Below are 21000 nucleotides of genomic sequence, written 5' to 3'. Positions count from 1 at the left end.
TAATTGCCAAGCACATTATTGACTCCATGTGTGTATGTATGTATCTATGTATGTATGTGTGTGTGTGTGTGTGTGTGTGTGTGTGTGTGTGTGTGTGTGTGTGTGTGTGTGTGTGTGCGTGCGCGTGTGTGTGCGCGCGCGTGCGTGTGTGTGTGTGTGTGTGTGTGTGAGTGGATATGGACGTATACTGTATACAAGCAGTGTAGACAGCTGCAGTGTTTTTTCCTTGCATTCAATGTTGTACAATACATTACAGCCATGATACTGTAATCTGCCATACCCACTTTAGTACTTTATTTTGGAGGAATACCCCCCTTTCAAAGTAAACATCTTATGTATAAACCTGTAACCTGGGGGATGGGATACCCCATAAAATGCTGATTAGGTTGACTAGACAATTGCTATTAAAATCTCTATATCAGCACAGTCCATTTCTCCGTTCTTATATAATAAAGGGTTATATATATTGACATTCACACACACACACACACGCACGCACACACGCACGCACACACACACACACACACACACACACACACACACACACACACACACACACACACACTTGTTCATTCAGTTTTATTTGGAGTGAACTGGATATGGCGTGACTGTGTGGAATTGGAGGGACTGGGATCGAAAAACAACAATGGCTGACCGCCTGCTCCACCATGGATTTCCAATATGTCTTAAGACACTGCCTAAGACGTAAACATTAATATATTGATCGGAGCTCATAATACACCCGAGCTCTACAAAATCCAACCGATATGTACAGTTTAAATGGAACGATATCGTCACCAATTGTAACAAACCCAAGGAAAGTTACTCGAGTGTTTGGCGGTGGATTGAAATTCTTTAATGAGGATTTGAACCAGCAGCATAATATTATATATATTTTTGCACAGCCTTACAATAACAAGAAACAAATCGAGGGAATCGGTGGAAATGCTCCTCAAATAATGACGGTGTTTTTCTCTCAACCCAATGGTATTCCCCACAGGCTTTAGAGAAATACAAGCACACCTGAATTTGTCCAGCTTCTTCTGGTAAATCCACCTATATTTCTGAATACATTATGTTTAGTGTCATGGTCAATACTTGACAATGTCTGACATAGGCTATTAGTGACCTATTAAATTGGATCAAATTAATCCAAATCATTATTTTGTCTTTGTGTGTTAATTATCAAAATCAATCTCTAATCATAGATTTATTTTCAGCAAATTCAGCCAAGTAATTGGTTGTTCTTCCATTAGTTCTCAATTAGCTCGAATAGGGGGGGCTAGCTTTTCTCTAATTGAAAATAATTGTTCATGTATAATAGCTTTGGGGTGAATTACAGTATCTTAACATTGCAACATACTAGCATAGCACGGACTGAGATAAATACTATATTTGATCCATTTGTGCAATTTAATTAGCTTAATATGATATACAAACTGCAAAAATACAGTAATAATCATTATACTCAAACGCCATTATTACATTATTATACGCCACAACATTTTTGATATCATCATGTGAAATAAGGTTATGGTACTGAATTCAAATTAGATCACAAAAATACATTTTAGCATTGGTACAATATTCAAATCGAGTTCTTTTCTACACACATAATGCACCTGCCTGCCATTGCAAAGACCCTATCATTTACAGTTTACACTTTTGAACAGCCAGGGGGAGGCAGATATCATCTCTATGTAAAAACAGACAGGGGTCTTCAATTCTACCTGGGTCATCATTAGCACGAAGAAGAAATGAAATATCTAATTAAGAGTTGAGACCAGGATGGCATTTTGGACTTAAAGGCTTTGGCGAATCTGTTGCTTCTGAGTCGAGAGAGGAAGAGGGATGTAGCTGCCCGCACCGCACCGCGCCTGGCTCTCTCTCTCTCCTGGCACATTCCAGTTGAAAGTTAATTGGACGGGGAGGGAGAGGTCTGAGACAGCCTGCACCGAGGCCCATTAGCGATTCCCCTGTCGAATGCAGAGCCACGAGGATCACAGACTCACAAATAGGCGGATTAAAATAATCAATAGACTTGACTTCCATCGAACACACACACACACACACACACGCGCGCAAAGAGTAATTAGTGGACAACCTATTCGGCAGTGGACTATGATCGCCTGCTGAACCTTACCTCGCACACATAAGCTCCGCATTGCAATATAGCTGTGATGCGTAATGAGGGGGAATAGTTGTGTCTGCTTGTGAGGAGAACGGAGAAAAGGTCAGAGAGGCACCAAAACAACATGCTGCTGGTCATATCCTAGCACTTTGTCACCAAATCATTACCATTTCCCATTTCCGACATGGCCACATGAACTACATTAAAAGCTGAACTGTGTTTGACGTTGAAATGGCTGCACAAGCTATATTTAACCTGAGATCATAATTGGACATACTGTGTGACCGTTATGTATAAAACTGCTTAAAGACTCAATTTGTCCAGTGAGTGCCTACTAAGAGGAAACAAGTTTAAATATAAATTAGGTTGTCCAGTGGAGCCTTCCACCTAGTATATACTGTAAAGCATGATTTGTTTATCTTGTTAGCTTGATAAACCACTCTTGACATTGACATATTTTTCTAAATCAAATTGACTAGAAGGCAACCAACTGAATTCATAGAGTAGATTTCAGCAGCAACACTGCCCTCTTCTGTCAATGGAAATATAGTGCAAATACATCAGTGCGAAATATGCACTGCAGTGCCAAATATCTCCACTAAAATCCATTAAAATGTGTAAATAAATAAGTTGTGCCTCATTCTATCACATCAACCTCTCAAATAAATCAGCACACAACAACCAACATAAGTTTTCAGAAGAAGAAAAAAAAACATTTATTTAAAAGGCAGCAACAAATTATGGATGGAACCAATGGAAATGTTTTATTTTCTACCTTATGATTGTATGGCTTTTAAATACACATATTGGTTTACTGCATAGCTCTGGCAGCAGGTAGGGAGGGACATGTCCCGAGCCAAAGCAAGTCTTAGCCAATAATACAGTAGGTCGCTGACATTCACTCTACATACCAATAGAGAGGCAAAGTGACCGCCTACTTCCTGCTTCAGCACTGTACCAGAGATTTTCATCCGCCATTTATTTATTATTAATTATTTATCATCAAATTCAAATGTCCTGCAAGGAAATGAAGATAAAGATAAAAATTCTAAACAAGTATTTCAACAACTGAACAGACTAACATGGTGGTCGGGTCACTTCACTTCGATCCACATATCGTTGTGAGGCGATTCTGCAGCAGCCGTAAAAATAGTTTTACTTGTTCAAACGGTTCAGATATATTTAGAAACAGGAGAGATCGCTTAACATTTCCCTCGGACCAAAACGTGTTTTTTTTTGCGGATTTAAAGAAAATATTTTTTCGTTTATTTTTTATTTTTTATAGTTTTGGTCTGAGTGAAATGTTCTATGGTCTCTCCCGATTCTAAATATAGCTGAACCATTTGATTTGAGGAAGTAAAACCATTTTTATAAGCATTTTACGAAATGTCTATGAGAAAATAAAGGGCGGATAAAACTCTCGGGTACGGTGCTGAAGCAGGAAGTAGGCGATCACTTTGCCTCTCTATATCCCAACCGACATGGACAGACAAATCTATCATCGTCCAAAGACAGGTAGTCTTAAGTGCTGCATTTCAGAATGTTATTGCAGACTATGCAAGCACAAAGGCTCCTAATTGCATGCGGGTTTGGTCACATGTGTGAACGGGGTCCTGGGTGGCAACAGCCAGGCTCGTTTGTGGTCTTCAAATGGGGAATGTAATGTAAAGGCACTTCTTAAAAGAATAAAGATGTGTGAAACTGCAAAAAGAGGGTACATGTGACTGGGTAAAGGAAGTGGAACAAAAAAAATGAGGGGAGGAGGGGGATGTTCTTCATCTTCAGCCGTTCATGACCATCCTGACCAGTTCTGTGAAGAGAGAGAAGAGGAGAAGACAAGCATGAGACACCAAAGCTTATGAGATCCACTCCAACTACAGCATCTGGAGCCAAGGGGGCCTCCTTCTCCTCCTCGTCCCACTGCTGGTGGTGGTGAGCCATGGTGGGGAGATGCTGCATTTGGAGGACGTTCTCCCACGTTCTGCCCCCCACCCGTTAAGGAGGAAAGAAGGATTAAAGAGGGTGGGACTGGGAGAGAAGGAGGTGAGCTCGTCATCTCTTATCTCCTCAACAGCCAAACCACGTGGATTTGGCTGGGGTCTTAGCGTCCGAGAAGAAGAAGTTGGTTAGAGAAGCCCATCGTCATCACCACCGTTTGCTCTCCTCTTACTGGAGAAGCAGAGAGAAGGGGAGGAGTCAGATCAAAAGATTGCCCCCCCGGCAACAAATCGGCTTCCGTCAGGAGAAGAGAGAGAGAACAACCAGCACACGAGCAAATTCACGCCAATGATCTGGTTAGTAGAAGGAGGGACTGGTTCACTCTCCCAAAGCTGGTGAATAAATATACTCTAATAACTAACATTTCTATCATAAGGGTGGGACGAAAAAACAAAATAGCGATATATCGATCGTGATCCTCTTGAAATTATCGTGACATTTATCTTGTATTTTTTTTTGCACTCATTTATGTTTTGGTTTTCGGTCAACTTTAATTTGCACAGATTGAAAAGATTTTAGCGAGGCGTTATTTTGTACCCTTGTAAACTTCACGTGTCATGGCACGTTGCATTCAGCGTGTGTTAAAAAAGGCACTATGCAATAACGCACTTTGCTGTACATTATTTCACGTCAATTCTGTGAATAACTACGTTAATTCTTGCTTTTTGCTTTTTTTTACGGGTATCTTTTCCTACTCATTTAAACAGATGTCTTCATGATGCAGCATCATGCATGAAAAATGTCCTGCACTGTATCGATTATTGCTGTATCGCTGTATCGTGATACCATCATTATCGAGGGAAAAGTATCGTGATACCATCATTATCGAGGGAAAAGTATCGTGATACCATCATTATCGAGGGAAAAGTATCGTGATACTAACGTATCGTGAGTTACTCTCTGCGTCTGAGATTCCCACCCCTATTCTAAAATGCATGATGCTCTACTGCAAACATGTAATACAGTGTGTGTGAAAAGTGGTATAACCCAGTGGGGGTGGTCCAGTACTGTATACTGGCATGTTCTGTACTGTAGTATGCATGTATAAATATTGGTATATTCTGGTTTCTCTCTCTCTCTGTGCCCTCTTTGGAGGCTTGAAAGTCCACACCGAAAGTGGCGGGGAAAGTCTATTCTAATAGAGAGGCAAAGTGAACGTCACTTCCTGCTTCAGCACTGTACCAAGAGATTTTCATCCGCCATTTATTTTCCCATAGATATTTCATAAAATGCTTATAAAAATAGTTGTACTTGTTCAAACCAAATGGTTCAGCTATATTTAGAATCGAGAGAGACCATAGAACATTTCACTGGAACCAAAACTTAAAAAAACAACAATCGAAAAAATATTTGGTTTAAATCAGGAGTTTTTTACGTTTTGGTCTGAGTGAAATGTTATGTGGCCGTCTCTCCAGTTTCTAACTGAACCGTTTGGTTTGACCAAGTAAAACTATTTTGATAAGCATTTTACGAAATGTCTATGGGAAAATAAATGGCGGATGAAAATCTCTGGTACAGTGCTGAAGCAGGAAGTGACGTTTCACTTTGGCTCTCTATGTCACCATTCACATGCAAACATGTAACTAAGAGAGCAGCCTTGTGACCTCTACACCCCACAGTGAGAAGGTGGCTGCAATGACCAGCCACCGGCCACCAGAGCGTCCCCAGCTCTGAGACCCGAGTGAGACCAGTGGCTTCCCTGTGTGTCTACCATATCCCCCCTGCACAGGGAGGGGATGTCCAGACACATGCAGAGAGAGAGAGAGGGGGCATGCTGCAGCCAGGGGGCCAAGGCAGAAGGCTGCAGGACAGAGAGGACAGGACAGGACAGCAGGAGGCTAACACATGGGTCAAAGCCTCAGGACATTAAGATGAGGGGGACCACCAGGCCTTCCCCCCACGGCCTGCTAACAGGTCACCGCTACCTGGGGACAGCGTATTGATCTCATGCACGATGGCACTATGGAGAGCAGAACTAGAGCTGATCAGAGTTAAGATGGCCTAGTGGGTAGAGCTGATCAGAGTTAAGCTGGTCTAGTAGGTAGAGCTGATCAGAGTTAAGCTGGTCTAGTAGGTAGAGCTGATCAGAGTAAAGCTGGTCTAGTGGGTAGATCAGATCAGAGTTAAAGGACGGCTTTACCGTGGGGAATATGAATATATATTAAATCTCACGCCCCTAAGGTTTTAGAATCCGTTGAAATTTTTGAAATTGGAGCTTCACTGCCTGACCTATCAGGCATCTCTCACATATTTTAGGGAGGCCGGATGACGCGTTACGCGTCACCCGGCTTCCCTCCCCGCTTGCGGAACTTGAGCGCCTATGAACTACAAGTCTTGTGAGCCATGGTCCCGCCTCTAGAGGTCCTCCACGCCCCTTCAGAGCTCTCGACGAAAAGCAAAAGGCAGCCATCTTGTTCAACCGCATAGCATACTGTAGCTAGGTTAGCTTTCCATAGCTCCTTGCCAAGAGACCATATCTCTGGAACGGAAGCACCAAAAGACACGGGACTGGCGGCATTGGAAAGCTCGTCAAATTTTACATCTAGTAGTAGGTGAGTTGAAGTAAGGAAATCAACGCTGAGCAATGTACCCATTTTTACACATTTTTACAGAAAATAGTTACAACATCAGATGCGCGTAACTCCTACGAAAATGCCTTAAAATGCATGAAATCTTTTTTATGAAGACATCTCCCGACATATATACATCGGTTCAAATTTGGTGCAATTTGGTGCAATTTTATTTTCGATTTTTTCTTCTTCTCTTGTTTTATTGTCGAAGCCTTCTTCTTCTTCTTTGAGTTTTATGGCGGTTGGCAAACATATATGTGCATTACCGCCACCTACTGGAGTTTGATATCAGCCAAATGCCTGAGGGGTGGGCATGTAAACGAAGGCCACGCGAGCCCAGTGCATTGTGGGAAATGTAGTATTTCGGGTCCCCGCACCCGCCCCTCCCCTCCACCACCCCCCCCCCCTCCACACAGAGTGGATTTCTGGTGATAACTCTGGCGGGAAACAACCAATTCCAAAAATTTCAACGGATTCGAAAACCTTAGGGGCGTGAGATTTAATATATATTCATATTCCCCACGGTAAAGCCGGCCTTTAAGCTGGCCTAGTGGGTAGAGATGATCAGAGTTAAGCTGGTCTAGTGGGTAGAGATGATCAGAGTTAAGCTGGCCTAGTGGGTAGAGCTGATCAGAGTTAAGCTGGCCTAGTGGTTAGAGATGATCAGAGTTAAGCTGGTCTAGTGGGTAGAGATGATCAGAGTTAAGCTGGCCTAGTGGGTAGAGATGATCAGAGTTAAGCTGACCTAGTGGGTAGATCTGATCAGCGTTAAGCTGGCCTAGTGGGTAGAGATGATCAGAGTTAAGCTGGTCTAGTGGGTAGAGCTGATCAGAGTTAAGCTGGCCTAGTAGGTAGAGATGATCAGAGTTAAGCTGGCCTAGTGGGTAGAGCTGATCAGAGTTAAGCTGGTCTAGTGGGTAGAGATGATCAGAGTTAAGCTGACCTAGTGGGTAGAGATGATCAGAGTTAAGCTGGCCTAGTAGGTAGAGATGATCAGAGTTAAGCTGACCTAGTGGGTAGAGATGATCAGAGTTAAGCTGGCCTAGTGGGTAGATCTGATCAGAGTTAAGCTGGCCTAGTGGGTAGAGATGATCAGAGTTAAGCTGGTCTAGTGGGTAGAGATGATCAGAGTTAAGCTGGCCTAGTGGGTAGAGATGATCAGAGTTAAGCTGGTCTAGTGGGTAGAGATGATCAGAGTTAAGCTGGCCTAGTGGGTAGAGCTGATCAGAGTTAAGCTGGCCTAGTAGGTAGAGATGATCAGAGTTAAGCTGGCCTAGTGGGTAGAGCTGATCAGAGTTAAGCTGGCCTAGTGGGTAGATCTGATCAGAGTTAAGCTGGCCTAGTGGGTAGATCTGATCAGAGTTAAGCTGGTCTAGTGGGTAGAGATGATCAGAGTTAAGCTGGCCTAGTGGGTAGAGCTGATCAGAGTTAAGCTGGCCTAGTAGGTAGAGATGATCAGAGTTAAGCTGGCCTAGTGGGTAGAGCTGATCAGAGTTAAGCTGGTCTAGTGGGTAGATCTGATCAGAGTTAAGCTGGCCTAGTGGGAGTGGCTTATTAAACGGGGGATCTAAAAGCAGGAAGGCCTGGGGGTGCCACCTCATGGTATACCCAACGCTCGTACCGACCCTCAGCCTGACATGATGTGGCGGACAAAGGCTGTGGAGGAAGAACAGTGACATGGCATCAACATGGTATTCATAATGAAGCACGCGTGTCAGGTGAGCGGACATCTTAGGCTGTGTAACAGGAGACAGTACGTTACTGTCAGTAACCTGCATAGACAGACACACCCCCTCTGCCCACCTCCTCCAAAGAGACTCCATTACAGAGACAACAATCTTCAGCTGCCAGCCGGCTGCCATACCACAGAGCTGAACTTTGTTAGACCATAACAGCAATGTCCCAGATTATGGGACATTGCTTTAGAGAAACTAATTATATTTAGCCTGTTTATTAGGAGGTTGAATTGGTTTAAGTTAAGTTATGTTAATTTAATTTGAAGTATATTACGTTACGTTTCTGTTCTATCTTCTGCCAAGGATCTTGGCTGGCAGCCTTGTTACATCTGTAAGTTTCCGTTAGCAATTATCAACTGCTTCCAATGGCTGCCTTCAGAATGCCTTCATCTGCTTCAACACAAATCTCATACTATTTACATATACACACACACATCTATATCTATATCTATATATATATATGCAGCAGTTACATATTATTACATATCTTATTCTCAACACAGCACACATGCAGTGTCATGCATGACCAAGGCTTCACAACCACGTCGTCATGAGCGGTTATGATGGTCCGTCAGACCGAGCGGTTTACAGGTTTAAGTCAACAGCATCGTCACACACACACACACACACACACACACACACACACACACACACACACACACACACACACACACACACACACACACACCATCAGCCTAATTAGTAGCTAGCAGCCATCCTGTTCCTGTCTACCCCCCCCCCCCCCCCTCACACACACACACACCCCCCGCCCTCACCTTCATAATTGATGCAGCCGTTTGGATCTTCGTGTCCCGCCAAGAGCGTCTCCACTTCCTCCTCTGTCATCTTCTCGCCTACGTGGGTGAGATGATATCACCATGCATTTTCAATGTGACAACCAAGGACTTCACATTTCCAGATAAATAAATGGACAATAGAAAAACAACAACATTAAAAGGGACAGCTCACCCTAAAATCTAAATTACATATTTTTCTTCTTACCTGTACTGCTATTTATCCATCTAGCTTGTTTTGTGTTAGTTGCCTGAGTTTTGGAGATATCGGCCACAGAGTTTCTGCCTTCTCTCCAATACAATGGAACTGGATGGCACTCGGCTTGTGGTGCTCAAAATGTCAAAAACATTTGAGAAACCCAGAAATCATGACCCAGTTACTCAAGATAATCTACAGACCTAGTTATGAGCAGTTTCATGTAGGAACTATTTTCTTTTGCAGTTTCATGTAGGAACTAGCTAGCAGCTAGTGGGTGTAGTTCGGTCTAAAGAAAATAGTTCCTACATGAAACTGCTCACAACAAGGTTTGTAGATTATCTTTAGTAACCATTTCATGATTTCTGGAAAGACAAAAGACATTGCTGTTGAGTTTTTCAAATGTATGTTTTTGTTGCTTTGAGTACCACAAGCCGAGTGCCATCCAGTTCCATTGTATTGGAGAGAAGGCAGACACCTCTAGGGCCGATATCTCCAAAACTCAGGGAACTAACACAAAATTATGTAGATGGATAAATAGCACTACAGGTGAGAGGGAAAATATGTATTTTGGATTTTAGGGTGAGCTCGCTGTCCCTTTAAATTATATAATTATATTTATTTCCTCTACAGATAAATATTTGGGCCATGAATACAATATAAAGGGGAAAAATAAATAATTCAGTTACAATATTGTCAAGTTCTCCGACATAAATAGTGTGTGTGAAAAATACACCTTATTTTCTATTAAAAGTGACTTTTATTATGATGAAATGTGAACCTACCTAGCGTGGTGAGGACGTGACGCAGCTCTGCACCCATCACTGTACCGTTGCCCTCCTTGTCAAAGACGCGCAGTCCCTCCACAAAGTCCTCAAAGGAGCCCTGGTCCTTGTTCTTAGCGATGGCCTGGAGCATCGGCAGGAACTGCTCAAAGTCCAGCATCTTGTAGTTCATCTCTGCTAACGACGAGGAAGACAGAATCCATGAGACAAGTCACAATGAACGCACAGCTACAAAACTACAAAAATGGCTAACAGCATCCCAAATAAAAGATAACAAATGATGGAAAATTAATAATAATAATAATAATAATAATAATAATAATAATAATAATAATTAATACAAATTCTAGACACTTTCCTAGGGGGGAAACTGTGCACTGAAAACAGTATCAATAGGCTCTTTCACACCGGCCTTGAAAGCCGAAAAATGCACGGAAAATAGGATTAGCGCCTCCGATGTGAAAGTCGTGAACGCGCTTTGGTGGACAATTGTTTTACGCCTTTTGTCCCGCGACGGGAGGTAGTCACAGCGCCGGGTTACCTGGCAACCCGCCTCCATTTGAAAGGTCGTCGCAGCGAGCCGGAAAAGGTGCGAATGGTCAGCTCATTCATAAAAAAAATTACAGGGGAAATCACCTCATGTATCAAGAAAGTGCAGGAGTGAAAGTAAAAAAAGTAGCCTATACAATCATGACTGCAGGGACGCCAGGAGGAATGCTCCGCGCGGTTAGGCTTTATGCTCAAACGATGTTGACATTAGTAGGTACAATTAACGGATATAATAATAAGCTTCAGAGGGCTATAGCTGTCTGTGGCGAGTTGGTCTGAGGTTATTCCCTCTCGAAATCAGCTCTGTGCATTCCCTTACAAAAACTACTAACGTTAAGTAGTCATGTGCATTTATAGCCTATACTATTCCCCCGACGAACGTTATGCAGACTGCAGCTGTTTGATATGCGGGCGCTCGTTCGTTCATCATACAGTAGCCTAGGATACACTAACCTATGAAAATATTCATTTGGGCTAGGAGGAGCTGAAAATCCCTCCGCTCGCCTTTCAATCCGGGAGCAGGGGATTTCACCTGAAAGTACACAGCAGCACGGGAATGTGGCCGTGCTGCTTGGCTCTGTGTGAAAGCAATTTCTGTGGCGAGGGTGCGGTCTTTGCGGGACTCCTAAACGGCAATTTTTGCGCGATCTGTGTGTGAAAGAGCCTACAGCTTTTCAAATGGGACATGATATTCCCACTCCTTATAAAGATATACGGTAGTATCTTCCCCTCACCCTCAGCCTTGGGGTTGCCCAGAACCTTGAGCACCTCAGCGTTGACGGGGTTCTGTCCCAGGGCCCGCATGACGTCCCCACACTGGCTGTAGCTGATCTTCCCATCACCCGTCCTGTCGAAGAGCAGGAAGGCCTCCTTAAACTCTGCAGGGGAACACAGACACACCACCCAGGCTTTAGAGCAGGGACTCCATGAGGAGGAGAGAGGAGTCCACACTGTATGTATGTATGGGAGGATGATATGGAGACAGGCTTATTATTAAGTGGAGTTAATTGGGAGATATATGAAATAGAAAAGCATCAGGAGTCAGGACAGATGGTGAGAACAAGCAGTGTAGAGAAAGCACAGATCAAGATGAGTGACTTTAGTTTTGTTAATCAATCTGTACTCTTCTTGAAGGCCTACATTTTAGTTTATATATATATATATATATATATATATATATATATATATATATATATATATATATATATATATATACACACACACACACACAGATCCTTTCCAAAAAATTTGAATATCATGGAAAAGTTGTTTTTTCCCATAATTCCTTTCAAAAAGTGAAACTTTCATAGATTATAGATTCATTACACACAAAGTGAAATATGTCTAGCCTTTATTTGTTTCATTTTTCATAATTTTAGCCTACAGCTCCAGAAAACCCCCCAAAACAGTATTTCAAGAAATTTGAATAGTGTGAAGAAAATCTGCAGTTACTTCTCAGTTATGACGGTTATGACTGACTCCAGCCTCAGTCCACTCCCTCTGAATCTCTGCCAAATTTTTTAATCGTCTTTGCTTGACAATCTGCTGAAGCCCACAGTCATCCATAGTATTTCCATGATATTTTTTTTTTGAAAGGATCTGTATATATATATATATATATATATTTTATTATTATTATTATATACTATCGGTCTGGTCTGTTTTCATCAAGTTGGTTAGATCAACCTGCCCTTTAAAAAGTCAAATGAGCAGGCAGCTTACAGCAGCAGGTTGTCGAGCCTGATCAGGTATCATGGGCCAGTCTAGCCAGGATAATTAGAGTGTATTGTTTAATTTAAATTTTAAAGTATGTCTGGAAAGTAGGTGGTTGGGGGGGGGGGGGGGGTTGGGATACCTGAGCACTTACTTATCATGATTCTTTTCAAAAGACTTGGGCAAGATTAGCCTGCATGTTGTAGTAGGTCTAGTACAGGGGTTTTCAAAGTGTGACGGCTTTGAACGCGGCTCGGCCAATCGTAATCAAGGACCGGAACTATTTTATACATTTTTATAAATTTGATAAACATTTGTTTAATCCTTAGAAGCACAAGGGTGAAGGATACATTAGAATGATACAGGTCAACCATGTCCAAGGCAGCGTCTCCAAACTCCCCGCATTCATTTAAGGATGTACGATATATCCATCGGCAATCATATCCGCATCGGCCGATGTTGGTCATTTTCATATCATATCGGTCCGATGAGCGAAATAACAGCAACGTTAATATTGGTTATCGTATCGGCCAAAATTTTCATATTGAGATGAAACAATGCGGTAAATGTATGATTTTATGGGCTTTTCCAAATATTTTGGAAATAATTAAACACTACTTTTTCAAATTCACAGTGTTTACATGTGTTTTTCCAGCAGGTAGAACATTTGATTATGATTAGATTTTTTTTTAAATACAGATCATATCGATATCGGTAAATATTGGTTATCGGTAGGGGTGCACCGATCGATCGACACGCAATCTGTATCGGCCGATTTGGACCTCAAATATGTGATCTGCTGTTTCCGATATTCCTTTATTGTCGCCGATCGCATAGCCGATCATGCTGCACGTGAGAAACATGAGGCAGCCCATTTTCATGTCTTCAATGTCTATCGTTTAACTTTCATATTGTGCTCTAACGTTTATATCATTGTGTTGCAAAGCACACGCTTTGCTTTCGTCAGTGTACTCACCTCCATGCACACACCGCACCAGACTGTCAACACACCCCTTGCGTCTTTGAATCACACAAATCAGCTGGTGATTAGAGCAGACTCAGCAGAGAGAAGTTACCTCCAGTCCTCCCGCCTACCGAGGCATTTGCATGCTGTTAAGTCCGTGTGTATTAAAGTCCCAGATTGACACGGTGCTACTGTGGTAGTCGGGGTAGTGCACGCGCACACACAGACAATTTCCACGCAAGCATTGATGTTCCCGCGGGCACTTTGAAGGAAGCGAAAGTGTGCGGCTGAGTATGTGGATGTGCGCTCCGTTCAGACGGACTTTCTTCCTTTCTTCGGACATCAGTTGAACATGTTCTAATCCCCTTCTTCCATGTGTGCGTATATGACCAACCAGTAAGTCATTATTATGTTAATATTCCTGTATTGCATTCCCTTTTGGTTTTAGATCGATCTACCTGCAATCATTGCAATAACGTTTGTTTAGGCGTGCACTTAGTGCGGTTTGATTGTCTGTTGCGCTAATTAATGCCACTACTCAGATGGAGTTTAGCTCGTGTGTAGCTTGTGATTCTGTTGTTTCTCCCGTCATGTAACCCTGTCACCATTATGTAGATCGCACTCATAGTGCTGCTAATTATAACACTGTAACTCGGCCTTGATGGGCGGGTCGTTTTGATGTTCGTTCGATGCGGATCCCAATGTATGACGGTTATTGTGCATAACCCCGGTTCTATGAGTGGGAGCTCTTTGGCTTTAGTCATGGTTCAAGACTGGTGTTTAAGAGTAACTGACTTACAGTTTACCTAATTATCATTTATATATTATTAGTTGTTAATTATCACTATAATTGGCCTATATAACAGCAAGCTTGGTTACTGACCTGTTTGTATATTTTATTGCCTCCTTTTTCCAGACCACACACAATCCTACTATTCCTGTCATAATGCTGTAAAGAGCCTATACTGCTGTACTGTACTGAAGAGAACTGACAACTAAACGGTTGAACTCCCATCTGTCTCCTGCCTCGTGTTTTTACGGACACCCCAGGGCGTATATATATATATATCGGTGATCGGTAATCGGTAATCGGTGATCGGTCGATGATCGGTTGGGCAGATATTTCTCATAGGTGATCGGCAATCGGTGATCGGTGGCAAAAAACGTGATCGGTGCACCCCTAGTTATCGGCCATAACGTTAATATCGGTTATTGGTATTGGCCAAAAATTTAATAGCAGGGCATCCCTACTGGATACCACAATTAGGACTTAGATTTCAAGCTTGCTGTGAGATTTTAGTGAGGGGTGGGTGTAATATTTGAGACACACACACACACACACACACACATACACAAAACATGCTGAATCAAGCTTCCAACATTTTTATGCTTAAGAGTTATGTTGTGAATGACACGTGCTGCATACTGAATGAACACACCACCAGGTTTTAAAAAACATTTACAGGAAATAGTGCTAACAATTGAACATAACCATGGAGTCAGTCCACCACGTGCAAAATGAATAACAATTAAAACCCTCAGCTAGCTAAACAACCTGCAAATGACCCATTGCTTACATTTGTTTGTTTATCTTGTAATATCTCATCATTTTATGGCAGCAATCAAAAGACTGACCAATCAGATGAATGCAACAGCAGTGTGACAGAGTGCATTAGCTCTACCAGTTGGAGCAACTGTCTGTCTGACTTGGCAGAGTTTCTTCTCTTAAAAAAAAAACTCATTTGAAACCCCGGCTAATAGCCAAGCCCACAACTCCACTCTGATATTAATATTTGATTGTGATGCTGAATAGCCGATAAGGCCTTGAGAGGTTATCCGAGCCTTCCGAGGCGCCCGCATTAACAAATGACTATTTTGTTGGCGATTGAGTGGAGTAACCTAGCCGTGATCAGCCATGGCTCCATGGCCAAACTAGTTAAAGGAACAGTTCACCCTAAAATCCAAAATACATATATCCCCTCTCACCTGTAGTGCTATTTATCCATCTGTATCGTTTTGTGTTAGTTGCCTGAGTTTTGGAGATATCGGCCGCAGAGTTTCTGCCTTCTCTCCAATACAATGGAACTGGATGGCACTCGGCTTGTGGTGCTCAAAGTGCCAAAGAAATACATTTGAAAGACTCAACAGCAATGTCTCTTTCCAGAAATCATGACCCCGTTACTCAACATAATCCACAGACCTCGTTATGAGCAGTTTCATGGAGGAACTATTTTCTTTTGACCGAACTACACCCGCTAGCTGCTAGCTAGTTCCTACATGAGACTGCAAAAGAAAATAGTTCCTACATGAAACTGCTCACAACAAAGTCTGTGCATTATCTTGAGTAAACGGGGTCATGATTTCTGGAAAGAGACATTGCTGTTGAGTTTTTCAAATGTATTTCAAATGTATTTTTTGGGTGCTTCGAGCACCACAAGCAGAGTGCCATCCAGTTGCATTGTATTGGAGAGAAGGCAGAAATTCTGCAGCCGATATCTCCAAAACTCAGGCAACTAACAAAACGATATAGAGACACTGCATGAAATAGGCCACGCCCATCACGGGGGAAAAGCTCCGTTCATTTCCACACACCAGCGTCATTTTCCTTGAATTAAACATAACTAAAAGCTGTTGTGTGGTGGGGCTGCGCAGACAACAAATGTAAAAAATCGGCAGTTAAAGTTTTGTTGTAGTCCTGAGCAAAACAAGGAAGCCATTGAGAATTGGCGAGAAGAAAAATGTGGATCTAGCTGTCAAGGAAGTAAGTTGGAGTGTTCATCTTCCGTATATACGATTTTTTTGTGCAACACGCAACCATGCACGCGACATAGGAGAACGCCAGGATTGGAGGGGGGGTTTCTGTTTCCCCCCCCATCTTGGGCGTGGTTTCTGAATGATGACGCGTTACGCAGTGTCTCTATAGATGCATAAATAGCACTACAGGTGAGAGGGAATGTATTTTGGATTTTAGGGTGAGCTGTCCCTTTAAGCTCGACAAGAACTGAAAAAAAGAGGATAAAATAAAATCTTGCAATCTGAAAAAACTGCATTTGGGGATTATTATGGGGACTCTCAGAGGGGCAGGCTGTTTATATCATGTTTGGCTTTGGCCATTTTCTCCAAAAGCACTGTTGTGAGGTTTTTTCCTGTTCTCAGGAATGTGTCTCTTCCCCTCTGGCCTGCGAGCACTTTTCCCAACACCATATTTGGTATGAGAGGAGTAGGAGGAAAGGAGGAGGAGAGTCAGCTCAGCTGGCAGCAGCCTAGTATGTCAACAGTGGTTACAAAGCAGCCAGAGAAGATGGAAATCATCAATCCACCACTTGTGTCCAGCACCAAAAAAGGGCACACCCATCAGTCATCATGGCGATGTCGCACTGACCCGTTTGGAAGATAACAGGCAAATTCTTATGGCAAACTGACAGTCCGGAATTCATAGATCCCCAATAGAGAAAGAACACTTCAGAGAACAGATGTGGCTAAGTTTGGATTTAAGAATGAAATAATTATTGTTCTGAATGACATACATACATACATACTGACTCTCATAATAAATAAACAGTGCAGCACACAGGCACAGCTGGTAAGTAGAGCTAGTATTACCACAAGATACACACATTAGGACACATTTCGACGTACAGCAGTGCAAAAGCGACTCTCACTCACACAAGAGACTGTTGTCCAGAAACCAAATTATGCAGATCACACACCCTAAAAACACTCTGAGATAGCAATCAGTTTTGTGCCATTAAGATGGTCGGTCCTTTATCACTGACTTACCATGAATCTGATCCAGGTTAAACTCAATCTGGAAAGGACAAGCAGTTGCAAGTGGAAAGAAGTGATGAAACAGTCAAAGAAAAGGAGAACGTTAACCACAAACCAACGTTTTACCGTTCAAAGAGATGACAGACGGGGGCAGGTGAGAGGAGAGAGAGCGAGCGACAGGGGGAAAGTGTCAGCTGAACCAAGCAAGGATGAAGGCATGCAAAACACAAGGGAGCATCTGGAAATGTCACAACAACATAAAACTCCAAAACTCACCGAGGATTTGGTCTTCCGAGAAGTCAGACTGTTCAAAGAGAAATTGGGCTAAATGAACATGAAGGCTTTTGCTAACGTTACACACAGTGCAAAGCTAGCCTATAGGTTATGATTAAGATGGTCATGTTCTGGTTAAGACTTATTGGACTCAAATATTAACTCTAGATTCGAGAGTCTAGAACATTTAGTAATCACAACATCGCGCAGATAGTTAGGTAGCTTTCGTTATATAAAAAAAAGTGTTTGCCAACATTTTTAGCTCACCCTGCTAGCTTCACAACTTCCACTTCCGCTAGCGGCTAGCACCCAAGTTGGCCAATCAAACGATTCTAACTCCACATCTTACAAAGTTACACCATCTTAGTAGACCATCCTAAAGTCGTGGCACTCAACATTAAGACCTTAATAGCACGGCGGTCGTGTTCGCTATATCGAGGAAACGGTCAAAACCCACCATGTCTGTGTGTGTGTCCGCTGAGGTGTGTCAGTCCGAGGCGTCGGCGAACCAAAGAATGTGTGAGCAAGCCTACACACAGCAGCACAGCACAGCACAGCCACACACACACACACACACACACACACACACACACAGTACTGTACAGACACGCCCTCACCTCCGCGTCACAGAGACACAGCCACGCCCACCAGCCTCACCTCGCGTCACACAGAGACACAGCCACGCCCACCAGAGACACAGCCCCGCCCACCAGCCAGCCAGCAGTGCGTCAGACAGAGCCAGCAGAGCCAGGCGCACTGCGCACAGCACGCAGCCAGGGGGAGCAAGTGTGACAGGACAGGTGTGGAGCTGCTGGAGTATGGTGATGTTGAACTAAATGGGTCAGTCCATCTAGCCCAGAGACAGTGGTTCTTCTCTACCCTTTTACACCATTATAGACCCTTCTCACGGCGGCCATTTTGTGTCGAAAAGGCAGGATAGACACAGGTGCAAGCAAAACACTAATGAGGGTTTCCAAATTCCAATCATGGAAGTTGGAAACCCTCATTCATGTTTTGCTTGCACCTGTGTTTACTGCCTTTTCGACACAAAATGGCCCCCGTGAGAAGGGTCTATTATTGCAGCACACACTCAAGAGAAGAACATACAAAGCGTATATGGTGATGACAGCAAAGCTATAAAGCCCAAATAATGTGCCAAGTCTAATGTGGGCCACTAGAGAGCGGTGATTCTCGGTCTGGGGACCCCCAGGGGTCTTTGAGGGGGGTCCCCAGCAAAAAGAGTAATAATTTAGGTTATTTTCTAGCCAGCCATGCTAGCTATTTTCACTAGAATTGCAACCATAAGTAACACATTGACAGAATGTATGACTATCTCGGTCATGGGTTTCATGCGTGTTCTGTAAGAAAGCATCTAAAGTGGTGACGACCCGCACTCTCCTGGCGCTGTCTTGCAGGAGCCAGGTGTAGGCTGATTGGGTGCGTCTCTCTCCATCCACACATTTTGTTCAGTGTTTACTTAATGTAGTTTGTGTTGTCTACTGTAGTTGTTTCCCCTTAGTTTTAGTTCATAGATTATTGTTAAACTTTTACTTTGGTGTATGACTCCGTTCATGTTACAACCCGGCTCAAGGAAGTAACACATGAGGGGGGTCATCATACACCAAAGTAAAAGTTAAAACAATAATTTATTAACTAAAACTAATAGAAAATAACTAGACACAAATTCAGGTCTTCTTAAGTCCAACGAGTACACTGGGTCCAGATGCACCCAATCAGCTTAACGACCCCAACGCAGGCTCTTGCAAGAGGCCAAGAGAGTGGGAGGGTCACCACAAAAGCAAAATCTTATGGGGGACCCTGGGACACAATCTTATCAAATGGGGGTCTAATGTTGTGTCAGTTTAGGGGTCCTTGACGCAAAAAAAAGTGTGATCTGTCGAGCTCATTTATCAATATAAAAAGTTTGACATCTCCACATACATTGCACAGAACTTGTGATTTGTCTTATGAACGGTTGCCTAAGAAGTCACAGGACAGAATATTATAAATAGATAGGCCTTCTTTCCCTGCAGGCACTCTGTTGTTTTGCCAATGTGGACAATGAAGACATTTTTTGCAGTCTATGATAGTAATATGTTTTCTCTTCATGCCGAATTGTGAACTGCTTGTAATATTATTTGCTTTTGTAGCAGCTGTTTGTAGGGCACAAGATGTACTCACTGAATTGAATGCCCTGCCTGATGAACTAAAGTTAGACAAGTAGCACATCCTCTTCCTCTCTAAGGAGGCCAATGACTGACAGGCAGCCCTGCTCTCATCAATGCCCCACTTATTTAGCCTGATTCATCCTCAGTCCAGATTCATGCTGGCATGTTGGTCTCTATTACGTTCATATTCCCTGTAAATCATTTGAGATAATATTCTTTTTGAATCATGGCATAATATGACATGTGCCAAATCATTCTGAAACTTCTGAGAGACCATTTACTGTATCGCTGTCTGAGATTTAAAATGTTTCCTATAAGAGAACTCAACGTTATATTCAACATGAAATGAGTTAACGGTAAAGCGGTAATAAGACCTATTCGATTGAGTAGCATATAATGCTGATTTATGAATGTCCCACATTAGCTTTGCCACGGACGGTGTAAAAGCGCAGCAGCAGTCGCTCCACTCCACTCACCTCCAAGGTGCTGGGGTCAAACGGTGAATCTGAGGGACGTAGCATCCTCGGTTTCTGCTCCGGAGCCGGTCTCGGGGCCACGGGGGTCGCGGGGAGGCAGGGGAACGGGGGTCCCAGTCTGGGTTGGGCCCCGGGTGATGGAGTCTTCTTGATTGAGGAGGGCTCTTTTTTAGGGGCCATTCCTATAATAATGTCCAGGATAGCTTTAAACTTAGTCCTGCTCTCTCAGGTTAGCTTAAACTTAGTCCTGCTCTGTGTTCCCAGGCTGCACCAGCTGCCGGTGTGGTTGCCGAGAGGAGAGGAGAGGAGCGGAGGAACCGAGCAATGGAGGAAAGTGTGTCAGATGTGTGTATCCTATGAAGAGGAGGGGGAGGAGGGAGAGGAAGAGGAGGGGGGGGGGGGGGCGGTGATGATGCCTGGGGACTGTCAGGTGGAGCAGGCCAGGGGTGGATGTATGGAGTAGCATGTGAGTGAGTGAGGCTAAGCGTAGGAGGAGATGAGAGGGTGAGTGTATAAGGAGGGGGTTGATATAGAGAGAAAACCCAGCTCAGCTGTATGACTCCAAGCACTTGCTTCTATATGGGTCAGAACGTGTGTGTGTGTGTGTGTGTGTGTGTGTGTGTGTGTGTGTGTGTGTGTGTGTGTGTGTGTGTGTGTGTGTGTGTGTGTGTGTGCGGAGGGGGGTGGGTCAGAACGTGTGTGTATGTGTGTGTGTGTGTGTGTGTGTGTGTGTGTGTGGGGAGGTGGGGGGGTTGAGTGAAGCAGATTTTTCAGTCCTATATCAAACTCAATACACAGGGCTGTCACGATATCAGATTTGTCACGACACGATTATCGTGGCCAAAATAATCATAATAATAATAATAATCGCGATATCTA

The 21000-nt window shown here is 43.3% G+C and overlaps 1 protein-coding gene across 4 annotated transcripts; it reads right to left on the bottom strand.

Moving 5' to 3' along the window:
- Positions 1-2818: 2818 nt before the first annotated feature.
- Positions 2819-20301, bottom strand: LOC310795155 (myosin light polypeptide 6; the record flags this gene model as incomplete). 4 transcript variants are annotated; one of them, XM_083657205.1, is made up of 7 exons in its annotated part: positions 2819-3941; positions 8325-8355; positions 9212-9289; positions 10211-10384; positions 11494-11637; positions 17481-17508; positions 17935-18047. In XM_083657205.1, 6 exons carry the CDS (start codon positions 17935-17937, stop codon positions 8327-8329), a joined length of 456 nt encoding a protein of 151 aa, XP_083513331.1. In that variant the 3' UTR covers positions 2819-3941; positions 8325-8326. The 4 variants fall into 4 exon arrangements, with proteins under 4 accessions (XP_083513331.1, XP_083513328.1, XP_083513329.1 ...); XM_083657202.1 differs by lacking the exons at positions 8325-8355; positions 17935-18047 and adding an exon at positions 20122-20301; XM_083657203.1 differs by lacking the exons at positions 8325-8355; positions 17481-17508; positions 17935-18047 and adding exons at positions 17217-17244; positions 20122-20301.
- Positions 20302-21000: the final 699 nt, after the last annotated feature.

Source organism: Poromitra crassiceps, assembly GCF_964638095.1.
Source record: "Poromitra crassiceps genome assembly, chromosome: 20".
Classification (NCBI taxonomy): Eukaryota; Metazoa; Chordata; class Actinopteri; order Beryciformes; family Melamphaidae; genus Poromitra; species Poromitra crassiceps.
The sequence above is the reverse complement of the archived record's forward strand: the minus strand, read 5'-3'. Positions and strand labels throughout refer to the sequence as shown.